The following is an 18832-nucleotide window of genomic DNA, read 5'->3' as shown; positions in this document are numbered from 1 at the left end:
ATCGTGTTTGTGAAGGGATCTGCTTTTTATAGATTCAACCGTCGCAATCTGTTAAAATGAAAGTTGACCAATGGATTTGAGCAGAAAAGTCAACACAGTTTCCTTCTGTCTTTCTATTTAGTCCGATTATATTAGCGCTATAAATAATCATTAGGGGAACTGTAGAGTGACACAATTTAAACAAAAATATGATCAAGATCACAACGAGCAAAAGCAACTACGTATCTAGGACATTTAAACCATCCAAGCCAATCTTTTTATCACGTGCTGCTGGTGGTCAAAGTGTCCGTCCCGTAGGAGTGCCGATGCAAGCACTGTATGTGTCCATCACCAGCAGACGTTTGTCCTATCAAAGCAAGACACTAATCTCCTGCCTGCTCACTAAATATAAACCCCTGTACAAATGTCAAGATGCCACTGAAAACTATCCAATCAAGATTTGGACCACTGAAGGATGTGCATCGACATCCACCAACACCTGTTAACTGATCTGTAAGAACCGGGAGACGGCATTCTGCTGAAATGTGTTGGCGTTTTTTTAATCCTCTTATGCTACATGGATCTGTCTAAAGCTGAATCTCTATACTTTACTTTCACAAAGTGTATAAGTAAATATTATCACGATACTTAAGTCACGATATATTATTGCGATTTTAAACATTTTGCAATGTGCTGAGTATTGCGACAATATAAATTCTGATTTGATATCTTTTTTCAACCACAAATGATGCAGTTTGTCAACATCTGTTTTATTTAATAATAATAATAATAAGATACAGTTTTCCCTCTGTTTTCATTCACATATCTTGAGGTCAGAGGTCAAGGGACCCCTTTGAAAATGGCCATGCCAGTTTTTCTTCGCCAAAATTTAGCGTAACTTTGAAGCGTAATTTAGCATTCTTCCCAACAAGCTAACATGACCTGGTTGGTACCAATCGATTCCTTAGGTTTTCTAGTTTCATATGAGTATGTATCTTTACTCTAGCTTTAAAACTGAGCCCGCTACTACCTCTGAAAGACAGAATAGCAACCGGGCCCACCAGCGAGCAAGGCTTTAATAGATTAGATTAGAAATATATAATGAAGGATCTATACTTGTGTATACTTTACTCATACAAGATATATAAACACTAGTGTTTTTTAGGTAATGTCAACCACGGTCAGCTTGTTTTTCACATAACATTTTATCCTCCACACACATCACCAGTAGTGACCTAGTAAGTCAAAAAACATCAATGACATCTTTGAAAGTGATTGCAGATTATTGGTCCCAGCTAGTGTACACCCAAACCCATAATGTGAACACGGCACAGCAGTGCTTGACCTTTTCTTCTGCTGGAATGAAAATAGTAAACATGACAAGTTCAGGTTTTGACAGAAGTTCCCATTTCTTACTAAAACACCCACCCGTCTGACAAGAATAAAGACTGCAGGCTGGTTGGGGGTGTCACAGCAGTGCAGACTTCGTCCTGTCGAAGTCAAAAGGCCACATTAACTAAGATCAACATCACTTTTGACAGCATATTTACGAGCGCTTTATTTCTGAATGGGACTTTTTCTTCCATGAGCATGGTTGGTTTTGGTCTGGAGGCACAAAGGGAAGATCAGTGAGCTGCCACTTTATGTTGCATTGAGGATGGTAATGTCAGTTGCTGTTGTGGTATAACTGGATTAAGGTACGCTGCACAATTTGTCATTTCTTAAGCCCTGCTTTCTCCCCATCTGTCAATAGGGACAATGTGAGATTGCCATTTTCAGCCTGAGCATTAACCTCAATAATGTGGTGTTCACATTATTTGTTCACATTATTGTAATAATAATAATAATTAGGGCTGTCAATCAATTAAATCGCAAATGAATCACATTTTGTATCTGGTCGAAATGTACCTTAAAGGGAGATTTGTCAATTATTTAATACTCTTATCAACACGGGAGTGGGCAAATTTGCTTGCACAACAGCTGCTTTGAAAATGGCCATGCCAGTTTTCCCTCGCCAAAATGTAGCGTAAGTTTGGAGCGTTATATAACCTTCTTCACGACAAGGTAGCATGACATGGCACCAATAGATCCCTTAAGTTTCCTAGTTTCTTATTATTAATTATTTGTAACAGCCATGCATTATAATGTATGGCTGTTACAACACAATGAAGATGATATGGCAACACAGTCAACTCACCCGCTCTGATGAGTTTAGCGTGACATAAATGGCATCATAATTCTTTCTTGTGTGAATATAATTGCTTGAATCACAATGTGAAAATTATAGATTACACAGCACATCGGTGTACCGTCTGATTTTTCCCTTTACTATGATGAAGCTTTTTTTCCTTTTTACGTGGTCATGATTTAAGGTGACTGTGAATGTCTGGAACAATTCGCCGTCATTTCCCTTGCATGGATTCATCCCCAGCCACTCTCCAGTAAAGCCTTGTTTGTTTGCTATTCAAAGCACTTTATCTCGTGCTTCAGCTTGGGAGTTTTCTGTTCTAAGCTTTGAGCAACCTGCAGTGTCTTCCGCCCCTAATGTGCCAAATTCAACAGCGACTCACACAAAGACTAAAAACGCTGAAGCATTTCACAGCGCCGAACAAAGCGAGAATTCTCTACCTTTGTTTCCTCAGGAGAAAGTACTTTTTGTGGTAATTTTGAGACAAACATCCCAGTCAGTAAAAATATATTTGCCTGTTGGCATTCATTGAGCGTGACACATCAAGCGGAGGCAACGTTGTTTGTGTGGAGGAATGAGGGGACACTGTATTGTATTCATCCCCAAATGGCTCTGAGCGAAACTTCTTTGATTAATATGTCTGTTAGGGGAATGCTATGCACCGGAGAGAACCACTTTCTGAAAACACAACCATCATTCACGCACAACATCTTTGGCCGTCAGCTTTAATGTTTTCATACGTCCTTTTGATGGAGACCATGTAGGAGAATGGAGAAGAATATGCTTTACAGGGATTTTAACAGCTCCTATAGTATGTGAAATCATCACCATTAATCACTTCATGCTCACGCTCGTGCTGATGACTTGCATTAAAAATCAAATCCCTATTCTGAAGCCATCCAATTAATATTATCACTGTATATATGGTGGAATTATTAAGTGTAGGAAAAAGCATACTATATTGAGTTTATGTGTGTGCCTGCAGTCGTGCATCACTCCCGTTGGTTACCTACAGTCACCACACGTTCCTCTGCTTAACACACATCTCTCTCTTTCTCCCACACAAACACACACACGCATGCAGATGAACAAAGCAGGTGGTGAGGTGTTAAACAGGCCATGATTTGGCTAGAATTCCATGGCAGACTCTCTCCCTGAAGGCCAAGGGGGAGGGCTAAACAGGATTTCACTGATCCAGCGTCAGAGCCAACGCTGCCAGTCCCGGAGCATTTTCGGTGCCAGTCCGGCATTTCTATTTCACTTGGAGGTACCCCAAAGTATGTGTTTGGCAGCGTTTGCTTCAGGGTACGAGCATGTAGGTCCATATACAGCTCACGACTTTACCTCAATACCCCTCTTAAACTCCCCTCCGACTCCTACTTGTTGGCTGAATCTGTTTCAAATTGTCCCGTTATCACGTTTTCTCTCCTTTTTTGTCGAGTAATACCGATGACAAGCTCGCTCCCGAGAGGAGGCCAAGCCACAACCTTTGCCTTGTTTCTGCATGTGTCTCCATGATTGGATCAAAAGCGGTGTCTTTCTGCTGTGAGTGAGCAGTCTGAAAGGCATGTAATCCTGTTCCCACTGCTCCATTGAGAGCAGAAGGCGTTTTGCGGGTGTGTGGTTTTCTACCTATGTTTATTTTTTTGTGGAGCTTTGGGGTGGTAATGCCGGGGCGAATTTGCTGTGACATTTTTTTTTTGGTGTATTTGTGAGGAGAGAGAGAGAGTAGGAGGAAGCCACCTCCGAGATATGGATGGCTGTATTGAGCGGGACGGGGGTGACAGGGGAAATCTGCCGCCTTGTTTTAAGGGAAAGCGAAACTCATCAGGGCTTTGCTTTGTCCACGAGACGCACAGTTAGTGGGATTTATAATTGGGATTAACCGTTGTCCCCTGGTGTGTGTTTCAAAGCTAGTTATCATTAATGTAATCCAATTAGTACATTCATTGTGTTTACAGATTTGCCTCTAAATGACTCATTGCAGGTGTACTTAATGCAGACTCAATTATTAACCTAAATAAACAGATTCATTTGATACAGTTTATTCCATATGCCTGGCCCAGATTAGTGTTTTATTAATTGTTTATCTGTATGTATCCAGCTCTTTTTTATTATTTCTTTGGAAAATATATTACTTTGCATGTATCTATTAATTAATTAAAAGTAATCGCACATGTCAATGTGCAGTCGAGTTCATAAATTAACATGTAAACCATTCACCACCTGATTGCCACTGTTATAACTTCTTTATGAAGAGAGATCTATAGATGAGCTCAAGGACGCAGAGGTTTTGTGTGGCTAATTTGCAGAAGCCTGTCGCTGGTTGCACAAGACTACAGTGGATCTGTTATGTGTAATCATGCTTTGACAACGCACATCACTCAAGTTAGAGAGTACAGATGAAAAATAACACTTGTAACACTTATAACACAATAACACCTGCAGATGGCTGATAAGAGACGAAGGCCTTCACACAGCTGTTATGAAAGTGACAGTGTTTAGACATTTTCCGACGGGAGGAACGTTTTCATAGTTCTAAGAACTTAGTTCTGGGGAGTCATGCAATTCCTTTGTGTATATTATCTCTGCTTCGTGCTGCCCTGAGGTGTTGAAGTAGTAGTTTCTTTTTGTCGAGCTTGTCTGACCTAGCAACAGTAACTAAGGGGGGGCGGGACTTAGGATTTGTCAATTGTACTTTTAAGAAGAACACATCAATATCTCAGTTACGTTGATCAGGATCTTTGGACATTCGGGGAATGAGCAGCAGCTTGTCCTCTCAGTCTGTGAAGCACTAACATCAGCCAACTATAGCTCAGCAGCTCAAGGGACAGTGAGAGCTAAAAACAGCTGTTTGTGTGATTTGGGGGATTTTTTGGAGAGGTCTGAAAGAGTGCCCCTCCACCAATTGACCTAATGTAAATATAACAGGACATGTGGCTTGTCTAGTGTCCTGTTGACCTGCAGTCGGGCGGTGGTTGGCGGATGGCACAAAACGTGGACTAACTTGACATCAAAATTACAATGCACTGCTGGCCAGTGACACGCCCTCTGAGCAACAGAAAAAACAATCTCTGAAAAATACCACTTTTCCAATGCGCCCACACAAACACAGAGCCCTGTGAATGTGACTCTACGCAGCTGCCTGAAATACACAGCCAAACCTTTCCAAGTCACAGTTTATATGTCAAATACAGTGCGAGGCAGCGTTAGCTAGGACCACATTTCCCTCCGTGAAAATCTTGTAGTAGGACTGTGCTTGTTTTTCATATCAATAGAATCATCCGCTGAGATGGTGTAGGGGCTAATCACATCTTCCCTCCGGTAAGCCTAAGTCCTAAACCCCTTCCCAGTCAATTTTTACACCGGCTCCCCTAATCCCTTTCCCTTTTGATGTTCCCTGCTGTTTGTATAAAATCAATAAAATATACACCAGAAAAAATACCCTCCTCTACCTTCATGTTGGCTACCAAATCAGCAGACCAAAGCCATCAAAAGGAACTATAGCTGCCATCTTACTGATCTCAGGAGTCACAAAAAGAGTAAATTGTATCAGTGGGTGCTAAGACCGGCCCCCCTGCTATGCTCATGCATGCCCTCAGTAGCTCCATATGCCAAGTGAGCTGCCAAGGGAGCGGACAGGCAAGCTCAGTGACTGCCAATCTGCAGATGCAGGAGCCGTCCGCTCATGCATATTAAACCCACACCACCTGCTCGTCGTACATCACACCCTGCATTCTTGGTCCCAGGAATTTTAATCGACTGCGCTGACAGGAAGCCGCTCTCTTGTCCACGTAGGTGAATCGCTCGGCTCCTCTCCTCTTACTCCCGTTAAAGCCGGGATGGGGGGACGCATGTTGATGTTGCATTTCGGCAACATCCACGGAGTTCCCTGGAGGAAGATGGAGAGTGGCAGGGAAAGATCGGAATGTGGCGATGAGGCAGATGGGGAGGGTGGGAAAAAAAGACCGCTGCGCCTTTAAAATACGAAGATCTCCAATGGCGTTCGGTTGTTTGTCTTGTCAACGCTCCCACGCTGCCATATACAATCCCTCCTCTTCTGTTGTCCTCTCAGGTGTGAATAATTGCCTGCATCTTGTTGGATTAACCAAAGAGAGAGAGACAGAGGCTGAAAGAAAAAAACTGCATCAATAACTCGTGATCAAAATGACTTCTCAATCTGGTTTACACAGAACCGTCGAGGCAAAATCAGGCTGCCCAACTTTTCCTTTTCTGCATTTCTTCCCCCTCTTTTCATTACTATTTCATCTGTTTGCATGTGCAAAAAACGCATCTAGAGACGAGTGCTGCATAAAACAGTATTTTGAGTCATTTCCAATTCAAATATGTTTGTCGGGCATAAAGAGGGAGCATGGCAAACACCCATGGCAGGAAAATAAAAAAAAAATAAACAGGTTTTTCTCTGCGAAGTATTTTAACACAGCTGCGCGGTGTTCATAGTGTTGATAACACCGAATCTCAAGTCATCAGCATGAAGAAATCAGCGTTTTTTTTAAGCGTCAACCGTCATGTCACTGAAGATGTTACAGCAAGTAAATGAAGACACCTCTCAGTCTCTCTGCCAGTTTCTGCTGGCACAGCATGATCCTCTTGAACCCCCCAGGATTACATTTTTATGCCATCTTTTAAGTCTTAAATAAACTAAAAAAAGAAGGGCAGATGGGGGAAGGCACTGCCAAAGACAGGACCAAGTGTGGCAACAGTTAGATGCACAGTAACAGGCGAAGCCAAATATGCCACGTTTCTACAAAGGGGTTTCTTTAGTGTTGTTAATAAATTGTTATGAAGAACAAAAGACTTTTCATGAAAATGAATACGCTATCTTGATGAATACACGCTGTGCATGCACTCACAGCTGCACACGCTCCGATTACAGATCATAATCTGTGAATTAATGTTTTATGAAAATAAATAAAGCTAATTATGTTGGATTTAATAATGGGTAATATAGTTGAATTGTTATTAGTCAGTCAAGAATAGATTACATGTTCAGGGCTGTATCTTTCTTTTTTTTTTCTTCTCAAGAATAATCCAGGTAATATCCAAGCATATTTGTGGATGGATATCTTGGGTTCTGTCAAAAACGTCTAAATCCATCAGGCCTCGTGCACACTGCATGTCATTTGTAAGTCTGTCTCTAGTCTCCATGAGTGCTCTTCACTACTTTCATGCCTTCTTGCACATTTGTGTGCGTGCGTTGTTTGTTTGTCATTAGTTTCGCAGCCTCTTTCATGGGGGTCCCATTTGTAAACAGTGATGCATTATTAATTGCTTAGCCCTTCCTCAAGCAACACTACAGGTATGTATATTTCAGCAAAAAACTCTAGCAAGCTTTAATTTGTGTCTCATTTCTTGCGTGTCCTGTCCTGGAATTGAAATCTATATTTAATGTCATTGCCGTGGCCAAAGCACTAAAGCGACATCCCTCATTAAATATACATTTGACAGATTTCAAATGTATTTCTCCAGTTGCTGGTTATTCTGTTATTTGCTCTGTAAGTAATGGGGATAATGGCATCAAAGTACATCGCCCGCTTTTGAATATGAGGTAGAGGCACTCATCCCATTCTTAACAGCTTTTACGAGGTTTCCCCCGGAGTGAATGGATGTATGTTCATGGCTGCACTGACGTCTACATCACAGTGGTTTTGCTAATGTGAAAGCACACATTAGTAGACAAACAGACAAAAAACTTTGGAATAATAGGCACCACATACAGTACAGTGTTTTCTGTCATTTCTGAGATCATAAGCAGCAACATAATTTTGTCCCTCCTGGTGGCATATTATGATAATTACACCACAAATTGCAATCAATGAATCAGGATAAATTACCTGTCTAGTTCCATAATACTGAATATAGGTTGCGAAGACAAATTAGCAGGGGAGAAATTGCTTCTAATAATATTGCTCTGTGTTTGAGCATTCTTGTAAACCTCATTACGGATTCCAGCCTTTAACAGGAAGTCAATAACATCTGACAGATTACATTTTGACCTTGACAGCCGGGGAAACTGTTTCAGGAGGGTCTGCAAGTTGAGAGAAGTTGAGTCACTGCTGCCTCTTGTCACACAGTGCCTCTGTTATGTTGTTGGTTGGCATTGTGGCTACGTTACCACGACTGAGTCAGAGAAATGTTCTACTGAGGAAGCAAATTATCTCCGAAAGCCCTCAAGGCACCTTCAGAAAAACACATAGCTCTCGGTACTAATAATCTGACAATATGAGTCATGATAATTTCAGAGAAATTCAACAAATCTCACGCACCCCCTCTGTTTTCCTGGTATTTTTTTAAAGGTGCTTTTGTACTACTTAATTTCTAGCTTTAATAGCTAGGTCCAAGGTCTGTCACGCAGCATAGCATTACTCACAGCTATACAATAAGAGGGGTAATCAAACAATAAAGTACATGATGGTCTTGAATAGATGATGCTCAGTTCCAATGCGATTTCAGTGTTCTTTACAAAGCTTTAAGGTCATTTCTTCCTGCTGTAGAAGACTGATGCACAGAATTTCTGTGTTTTTCTTTTTGAATACTTCACTCACAAAATTACCATTTGTATATCAAGTACTCACCCCGTGTTACCTTGGATTCTTGAAGAAAACTTTGTTTTTCTCGCAGGCTTCCATGATGGTCAAAGAATAAAAAAAAATGGAGAAAAGTCTTGATGAATTGATGTAAATGGGGGACCACGTTTAACAACAGTAAAACTAGATCAAAACATCCGTTACACAACTCGTGCAGTGTAATCCAAGTCTCATTTATCCAGTCGTATGCTCACTACATACTTCCCAAACACATGCATCTCTGCTAAAACCTTACTATTTAAAACACCTCTACCTCACGCTTGCGCAGGTGCGCTACTCGTCCGAAGTGTTTTAAATTGTAAGGTTTTAGTGAAGATGCATGTGTTTGGGAAGTACTGAGCATGCGACTGCCCCATTTTAGTTCAATTCATCAAGACTCTCTCTGTTTTTTTGATTGTCTGTTCACTGTGGAGGCAATGCGAGAAAAACAAAGTTTTCCTCAAGAATTCAAGGTAACACGGTAGGGCTGCACGATTATGGCCAAAATCAGAATCACAATTATTTTGTTCAATATTGAGATCACAATTATTCATAGATTTTGAGGACAGAATATCTTTATTGCAAGTTCACATTTAAATAAAGAGTGTGCTGCTTTCACTTCCATGTAGTGCTATATTCTAACCGTCCAAAACTGTCTTTGTTATTGCCATCTATGCTGGTTATTTGCATAAAAACACATCATTCAAATAATAAGGAAATAAATTATTGTATTTTATTATTTCATTTTATTTAAATATTCGCTTTGATTAAAATAATCTTGGCATTAGTGGTTTTAATGATTTATTATAAGCTTCTTAGAGCTATGTGGTAGGAAGTTAAACAGGTTTTTCTCACTAATATCTATTTTATATTCCTGTCAAAACATCTCCTTCAAACAAGTGGATTTATATATTTATAATTTACCATCTTGTGATACTCATTTGTACTGAGCAGAGCTTGAACTCATCATAATGTAACTCAATTGGACCTCCATTAACGGAGCTGCCCAGCTCCGTGCTGTCGGCAGATGAGCCGGTCAATGTGATTATGTGTCAATATCGCAGTCGATCATATTAGTTTAATTGTTGGAAGCCATAATCATGATTGCGATTAATATTCGGTTAATTGTGCAGCCCTATAACACGGGTTGAGTAACGGATATACATATACTGTATATATATATTTTGGGGGAAGTATTGCTTTGAGGAAAAGTTCTACCGAAAATGACATACTCTCTGCTATATGTGAATCCCAGCTCCCCCGATGCTTGCACAGCCTCTTCTATTGGATATGCAGGTTGTATCTGACAGTGCAGACACATTGCACATCCAACAGAGGTACTGTATATTCCACTTCAGCCAAGAAGCAAGCTGAGGCTTCTGGTATAGAGCAGTACAGGTGATTTGGACTTCCAGTGCAGTCTCTTGGCTGCAAAACACTTGCACTATGTTGCGTGGGTTGTGGAGAGACATTCCATGGCCACTTTATGATCTGTTTGGGAGAAGGTAGGGTTTTGGAAATGCAGAGGCTTACTTGTTGTGTGTACGGTGCTTATCCAAACTTTAATCAAGATTCAGCTGACACGGGGGTAAGGAGTTAATGTAGATAATTAAAACTTTTCATTAGGGGGGTGAAGTGTTCCCTTAAGGTTCAATGCATGTTTGATGTCTTCTGGGGGTCTACTTTATTAACCTGCTGCTTTGGGCCTGTCACTGTGAACACATTCAGAAACCCTTTTTAGTCTGTCTAATAATGGTGCTGTTAGATAATGACTAGACTCCAAGGTCTCTTTGTGACCAAGAAAAACAGTACTTTGAACTCCTCAATTCACCTTGAAATGACATATGGAGCTAAAATGTCTATATTCCAACTAGAACAACTAGAGTACCTGTGACAAATGTCCCACCAAATACCTATCAATGGGTTGTCATGGCGACCAAGGCCGAGTGCTCTTTAACCCTGCTTACAGGCAACGACTGCCACCTTTAACCAACTGTCCCACGGGTCGACTACCATTTGTTTGTGTCATGTCGGGGATAAAAGGTCTCCCAAGGCTTGTCGTCTTGATGATCATGCAAAATGTACAGTGCTGTACAATATGGATGTGCATGTTTCTGCGTGACATCTGACAGACATCACAGGGCTATGCCAATGTATGTTTATACATATATTGACAATGGTTATTGTAAGTATTGGATATTCAAGGCTAAAATACGTCGTTACAGTCCTTCCTATTCACCCTCTGCTGTATATATTGTCTATAGCTTTATTCTTCAAGGTCCTTCATTCATGCCCAGTAGCTCATTGTATTTTTTCTTTCCAGTTTATATATTCATGTATGCTGTTCATGCCACTGTTGGTTTGTGTGAAGCTATAACAAACAGTATAACACATATAGTATGTTTTGCCAGGTGTTGAGCCATAGTTGGAATAAATTACTATCATGAGAGTTAAAAAAGAAAAAAGAAAAAGCTAGCTTCGTGTCTCACAGTGCTTGGCAGCAGTTTATTTACATAGGGAAAACATGATATCACCAAGATTCACATATGGTGTGAAAAGGCAGGTGTGCTCTAAAACTGTATCAACAGGTATCAGTGTATATAAATATGTTTTGGGCGAAACATGGTGCGCCGAAACTGATCGTTTATCCTCCTCTCTTTAATAAGGTCTAGTAATTAATTTCCCCCATTCCTCCTGCAGCAGTTAAAATGCCGCTTCAGATAAGAAACCATTGTGACAGATGGCATTGTCAGGGCCAATGTGTTATCCATACCTACTGCATTTTATATTTCTCTGAATATGGTTCTGTCCAAAAGGCAGCGGTGCATGGTGGGTAAGCAATCAGCAGGCTCTCTCAGGACTTTCCCTTTATGTAGTAAGGCCCTCTTTGATGTGTGCTGCAGTAAACACAGGCAGTTCTCTGCCGACCACAGTCTCCTGGGGGATAAGGCTCAGCACAAGAACACTAATGAGCACATTAGAAGGAAGCCATAGAAGGAAAATGCTACAGTTGTAAATGGAATTGTCTCCTGTGTTGTCTGTGCCAATGATGCACTGTCTACAGTAAGTGTATGTGTGCAGAGTATATACAGAATATCGAGGCCCCCATAGGACAATTACATAAAACCTTTTTGGTGACAATTATTTTCCAACTTCATGATTTGGATTTGAGTTGACGTTGCAAAAAACTGTCATGGAACCACTGTTTTCAGCAGCACTATAATTAGCAGTTGATGTATAATCAAGCAGTGGAGCTAAAAAGTAAAAGTGGGACTGTGAAACTGAGGTGACATTTGCCACTTCCAATAACAGTAACAAACTATTACATATGGATAGTTCGCCATTTATTCCATTTAAAAACAATCACAGGTGATACAAAAGTGATGCATAACAATAATATCTGCCTGAAAACAGTGTTACAGCCTCTTCCATGGCTTTGTCAAGGCGTGTGTGTTGGTTAAAATTGACTAGTGCAATGCCTGTTCAAAATTTGCCTGTTCGGAAAGGGGCCAATTGCCCGGCTTCTGATATTGCTGATTGCTGCTTATCCAAACAATTTCACACTTGACACTCTGCTTCCTTAGCGAACTGTACCCAACAGTACTGTACATTGGTGTAACAGTTTATAGGGGTCCCCTCTCAATACACTTAACAGTACATAATGCACTTCTAATAAATCAGCCCTGTCTCCTAAAAATGACCTTCCCATACAACGGAACTGCATTGTGAATTACGTTTCTCAAGGGAAACGTATTTTGACGCGGAGTCCGTTTGTTTTTGACGTATCACAAATACGTTTGTAATGATAGTCTGCGGAAGTCTGCATAAGGAGGAGGTCGGGGTGGTGGATGGGTCAAACAAACACAGGACTTTCCGCTGTTCGTGACTCATGTGAAACTAAAAGTCAATGTTCACTTATTTTAATTTACGTTTGTAGCGTATTAACGTAACAAACGTTGTCATTTTAAGTCAAACCAAGATGTTTATTTCACTAGACCTAACCAAGGTAGTTTTGTTGCTTAAACATAACCAAGTAGTTTTGTTGTGTTTTTGTTTTGTTTTGTTTCAATTTCATTGCCATTTTAAGCCAACCCATGTTTTTTATTAAACCTAACCAAGTATTTTTGTTGCCTAAACATAACAAAGTAGTTTTGTTGCGTTTTTGTCTTGTTTTGTTTTCTTTCAATTTCGTAGTTGTTTTAAGCTAAACCATGATGTTTTTTACTAAACCTAACCAAGTAGGTTTGTTGCGTTCTTTGTTTTGTTTCAATTTACAACGTTATCCACGTGTTTAAAACCGCGCCGGTAATCCGGGAGAAAATATGTTCCCTCGAAACGTAATTGAGAGTGCAGTTTAGTTGTATGGGAACGGGATTTTGTAGGAGACAGGGTTGTAATAAATATGTCCTGTAGATCTCAAGAGCTCGCACTCATTACTACACTTCCTTGGGTCCTCAGCAACACACCCAGCAAGTGTGAAGTCGACTGGATGAACGGTTGTGGAGAAAATCGAAGGACAGACGTACAGACGGAGACTCCTTCCATTTTAGTTTGTTTTATGGATTTATGTCTTGTTAAAATGGTATAAATACTGTATGGTTTAAAGAGAGTTTGTTACATACCACCAACCGAATGATCAAAGTTTCTAGCAGTAGGCAAACATTGAAAATGTTTCAGTGTTTACCACAAAACCCCTACAGATCCACGCTGAACTGTACAGCTTAATATCTGACTGAAGACGCTGGCCCACTTTTCGTGCACTTTGATTGGCTGTATCTTTATGCATTCATAGAGAAGAACATGTAGTACTGTGACTTTTTCCTAAATATAAAAAAAATAAACTTTGCTTTTGTCGTCACCTTCATGTTACAATAACAGATCTGCATGTAGGGATGTTCCCCCCATTAGTAACAGTAATTTGTACATATGAAAGTGAAATAAATCCTATATTTAGTTTAAGCTATTTTCTAAGATACTGATTGTGAGCAATTGAGTAGTAGTGACTGGGAAGGAGTACTAGCCTCAGTATTCCTCTCAGATAACTCTGATCTCTCAAGCATCATCCCGAGTCTGTGATCCCCAGCCAGTTGATTCCTTGAAAGTTACCAAGGGAATCGGCAATCTGGATTGCCTTTGTGCAGCGGGGAGAGTGAGAGACGTGAAAATGATTTCAAAGACCCCGGGATGAATCACGCTCAAACTGCAGCTGCCATTTATTAGCACATTTTCCAACCATGTTTGTTTTTTATTTTCACAGTTACCTAAGAGTTTTGTAGTTAGCTGGAGGCTTGCATTGCGAGGGGTTTTACTCTGCAAAAAAGGCTTCATTAAAAGTGTTGATAAATGAACCTAATGGCAACTTTTATGTTTGTCATAATTAGTCCTGACACTACATCTTAATAATACCTAAGAGCAAGGGACACATCATTTATCAGCTATTACCTCAATAATGAAGATGAAGATTTTTTTTTTTTTAATAATGGGTGATATGCTTGCAGTACTGGTTTGAAATCAAAAAAGTGCCAAATTCATTCACTTGATAGTCAAGAAATGACAACACAGAAGGTATCACATCAAAACATACGGCACACATTACCACCAGTTTGCTCTGACACGTTCAAGAAGCACTAATTGCTTTTATTAACTGGCTCTATTTCTGACAAGGGGGAATATTTAAAGAACGGAGCATTTTCAAAAGGATCCTGCTTGACAGGTGCTCGTTCAAAAAGTGCCCGAGTTGTGCTTGCTGTGTGCTGCAGATTTTTTACCATGTCTTGCCTGTCACGGTGATGAAACGGGAACCCATAAGAAATTGACAGCCTGTATTGCTCAAGGCCAAACATATCTGAGGATGGCTTGTTCCTTGATGTGGCCAACAGGGCTAAAAGAGTGGAGGCAATCCTTTAAGACTTACGAGTTCTTTTTTGCAGATTTTTGAGAGGTAATCACTACGGGCTTTTTTGTTTGTAGACCTTACACCTGGTGAGGAAAAAGTAGAGCCTTTATTTTGTAGAATGACAGGTTAGAGACTTAGCACTTTCTTAGCCTGTTTTAATGAAATAGAGGAACATGCTGAGCGTGTTTTACAGGTCAAATGATTCATTGGTGCAATGTTAAAAACCACAGGGAATTTCAAAGAGGTAAAGCATGCAATAATATATTTAATTTAAGACCACTCATGTCAGCCTGACTCTCTCCGGGTGGGAACATTCACTGTCTGGAAAAAAAAGGAAAGCCAATATACAAAAGGTGTGCCGGGGAGGTTTGTGGGAGCTCTGTCCTTCGTGAAAGAAATATATGGACACGTCATACATCATCATCGATTCCCGAAGTGCCGTGTCATAGGTACCACGGCGACCTTGTGTGGTTCACATCCTACCCCTTCTGCACTGTCAACAGCGTGTGACAAATGAAATGATTGCTGCATTTGAACCAGTTTTTTACACAGAAAGGAATATATAGTAATAGTGGATCAACAAAAGCTTTCTTCACTGGTTCTTTGAAATAAGATAAGGTGACAGGTGAAAATACAAAAAGTTTTTGAAACGTTTTAGCACAGATAATATTACTTGCAACGCGGGTACTAAAAGGGTGTTCGGTATCTGCCTGACCTTGGCTTTTCTAATGTAAATACATCAATGGTTAGGCTCACAGCGCAAAGTCAATTCTCTCTTTTGTCACAAAAGCTCTGGCTCATGTGCTCAAACCTCAACTACTGACCTAGAGTTGTCTTTGTATATCAAATGTGCTTTTTTTCCCCCACACGTGGTCACCGCCGCTGTCTGAATAATAGATACAAGGGACTTTAAACGCCATGATAATTATTACCAGGGACATGCGTACCACAGGGGGACGTTGTGTTCTATTTTCTATTATTAAAGTTGCATCTTGGAATAGATAACCTTTTGAACATTACACTCTGGGAATTTGCCAAATTAATAATACAAGATGTAATCTGTCTTTTAAAGCCTAGAAAGTGAGAGAGTCAGCGCGGGTTCAAAACCTACTTTCATATGCATCACACTCTTGGGAATGATGTATAAAAGAACTGATCCAAAAATTATTCTAACTAGCAATCAAAAAGTGAGACGTTCAACAGATGCAGAGCGTGAATGTATTGCCTTTCTGGTAACACTTTATAATAACCATAATTTATAAAAGGTAAATTGATGGTAAACTAAACTTAGTTAATAGGTATTTTACTGTTTACAAACAACTAAATGATAGTTAATTTACTAATTATTATTAATGCTATAACTGATGTTATTTAAACAGTTTATTTTTGCACACATAATAACCTTTTATATACTATATATTTAAGTATTTGTTAATTATTAAGATATTTTTTGTAAAACATCTATAAACATTAAATAGCTAGCTATTTGTAACAGTTTGTTGATGGTTAAGAATAGATCTGTAAACTGTCTATAAACAATATTTGGATGGCCGTTATAAAGTTGCAACTGATGATAATGATACTTTGTTAAATGGTTAATAAATACTTTGTTAAGCATCTATAGACATTATTTAGATAGATAGTTAATACTTTGTCAATGGTTAATAATTGGTTTCTGGTCAATGTATCTATGTAATGTTTATAGATGTTTTACAAACCATTTCTTAAAGGTTTACTAATCACTTGGTAATCATTTACACATATTGTATATAAAATGTTATAATGTTTACATCAATAAACTGTTAATAAATACTTTACTAATGTAATCAGAATGTAAACGTTATCATCTCTTATCCACTATGATACAACATGTAATTTCTAAACAAATTATTTCACATTACACAAACTAATGATAAAATAACATAATAATTATTATTAAACATTATTAAGTATCATGTCATTGTTTGTTAACAGTAAAATAGTTATTAACTCAGTTTAATTAACTATCAATTTACCATTTATAAATGATTTTTAAAGTGTTACCACCTTTCTTTTCTGTTAAAAACACCCCTTCTATGTAGACATAAAAAAAAAAAAAATGCATCTGAAGATATTTTATGAGCCACTACAGTAAGTGGTTTAAATGATAGCTCCCAAAGTTTTTACTGTGACGGAGAAGAGTGTTGGTTGGTCCCAGGAACGCCACATATCTCTTTTTGTGTTCGCTCTGATCTCCCATCATCTCTTGGGCCTTACATGAAGAGCCCCCGGATTTATCGATCAATGGCCGTAAACAAAACATAGATTGAACTGGACACTGGAGGCACAACAAACGGATTACGGACTTTTTATTCCTCCACTCGCGATTGGACACTAGAGCCTCGGCTGAAATAGGCCATTGGCCGGCAGGAGTGCGGCGCACAAAGCAGATTGGGCAACAAAGATGTGTGCAAACTCACATGAAAGGATGGAAATAGGAACAGAATAAGTGCATGTGTGTGCATTTAAACGGTGTGTCTGTGTGTGTGCGCAACATAAATGGATGAAGGCAGAATCCGTTGTGTAATCCAATTGTATTGGCAAGGTATTGAGCGTAATACCAGTCAATCCAATTTTCAATGCTTGGCTACATGATGGAGTCAAAGAGCCTTTGAGTGATCATTTCCATGTTGTTGTATGCATGTGTGTGGTTATGCCAACAACACATGTGTCTACTTGCACGAATATCTGCATACAGATGGTGCTTGCACATGCTAGCTTACAATATTTATACGTCGCTGACAGCTGTGCATATTTCACAGGGTGGAGAACCCTGCATTGCAGTGCTTGTACATGGCAGCCATGCTCTTTGTGCGAGAGCGGCTCAGGGTCAGACCAGAAGAGGAGAATTAAAGCTCCATCGCCGAGCCCATCTCTCTCTGCTCTGCCTCTGTGTAGTGTGTAGCATTTTATCATCTCACTTTCCTTACAGCTGTAATGTATTTCTGTGTTTTCCGACTGTTTTTACTAAAGCTGCAGACCAGGGAACTCACTAAGGAATTGTGGTTAAACTGCTTCATTTGAAACAAACAGCAATAAACAGACACCAGGAGTGCAGTACATATGTTTAATAAAAGCAACAAATATGCCAGAAGCGGTACAATACGAACAATGATAATACTAAAGCGGTTTTATTGCGGTCAATAACGTGCGTTACACCATCACTTTCCCTGTTGCATCACGGGCAAAGTCGGAGACCTTCAAGCCAAAAATGCAAATTCTGTAGTCAGTAATGAAGAAAGTAATTTGCTAGGGCGATCTTGCCCTTTGCCCAATGAGAAATTAATCAACTTATATAAAGTCTTCTCCTCCAGTCTGAGCAGAATGGTCATTTCAGTGCAAAAACAGAAGAAAAACTTAACTTTTAGAACCGTACCGGCTTGACACGTGCAGATCGAAGAAATTATATAAGTGAGAAGCATTCCTGTGCAAATTAGATGTGATATAAATTGAAAAAATGAGAGAAATTGACTGTCCAATAGTAACTTAACCTGTCCTCTCTGTCTTTTCCTGTCTACAGCAGTGGCCCCCACTCTTCCTAGTCTACGTTCAGAGGTCTTCAAGCCATGTGTGGAAGACAAGGACCTGGCCTTTTGTCTAAACGAGGGAGAGTGTTCCATCATTGAAACCGTGGCCGGGGTTCACAGACACTGCAGGTGAGTGGGATGTGTGTGTGTGTGTGTGTGTGTGTGTGTGTGTGTGTGTGTGCGTGCGTGCGTGCGTGCGTGCGTGCGTGCGTGCGTGCGTGCGTGCGTGCGTGCGTGCGTGCGTGCGTGCGTGCGTGTGTGTGTGCACGCGAGGCATTTGGTTTCTTTCTCAGCATTGGCGTTTCCTCTCTTTGCCCTTCCCCTTCAATCACTAACCGTCGGGGTCATTTTCATTCAAGCCGCTCGGCCTGAAAGACTGTGTTGTTAGAGTGATGAAACACGAGAAAATCGTTGCGCAAAATGCACCTAAAATGCACCAAATTATCTAGAACCACTCGGACTACTAACCGAGGGGATCAGAGATGCTTTGGTCGCAGTAGGTGCAGCTGATTCTCCCGAGCCACACAATCAAAACCACCCAAATTGGAAAGAACCGTTTCCATGCAGATCCAAGTAGGAAGCCCATGGGGAGCGAATTTGATCTAACTGTGTTTTT

The 18832-nt window shown here is 40.0% G+C and overlaps 1 protein-coding gene across 1 annotated transcript in view; it reads left to right on the top strand.

Annotated features, from left to right (window-relative positions):
- Positions 1 to 18832, top strand: part of nrg3b (neuregulin 3b) — a 222508-nt gene that overhangs the window by 96166 nt on the left and 107510 nt on the right. The window contains exon 2 of the mRNA XM_037754700.1: positions 18210 to 18345. Within this exon, the coding sequence (XP_037610628.1) occupies positions 18210 to 18345 (136 nt within the window). The remainder of the gene's footprint in view (positions 1 to 18209; positions 18346 to 18832) is intronic.

This window comes from Sebastes umbrosus, chromosome 20 (genome assembly GCF_015220745.1).
Source record: "Sebastes umbrosus isolate fSebUmb1 chromosome 20, fSebUmb1.pri, whole genome shotgun sequence".
NCBI lineage: Eukaryota > Metazoa > Chordata > Actinopteri > Perciformes > Sebastidae > Sebastes > Sebastes umbrosus.
The sequence above is the reverse complement of the archived record's forward strand: the minus strand, read 5'-3'. Positions and strand labels throughout refer to the sequence as shown.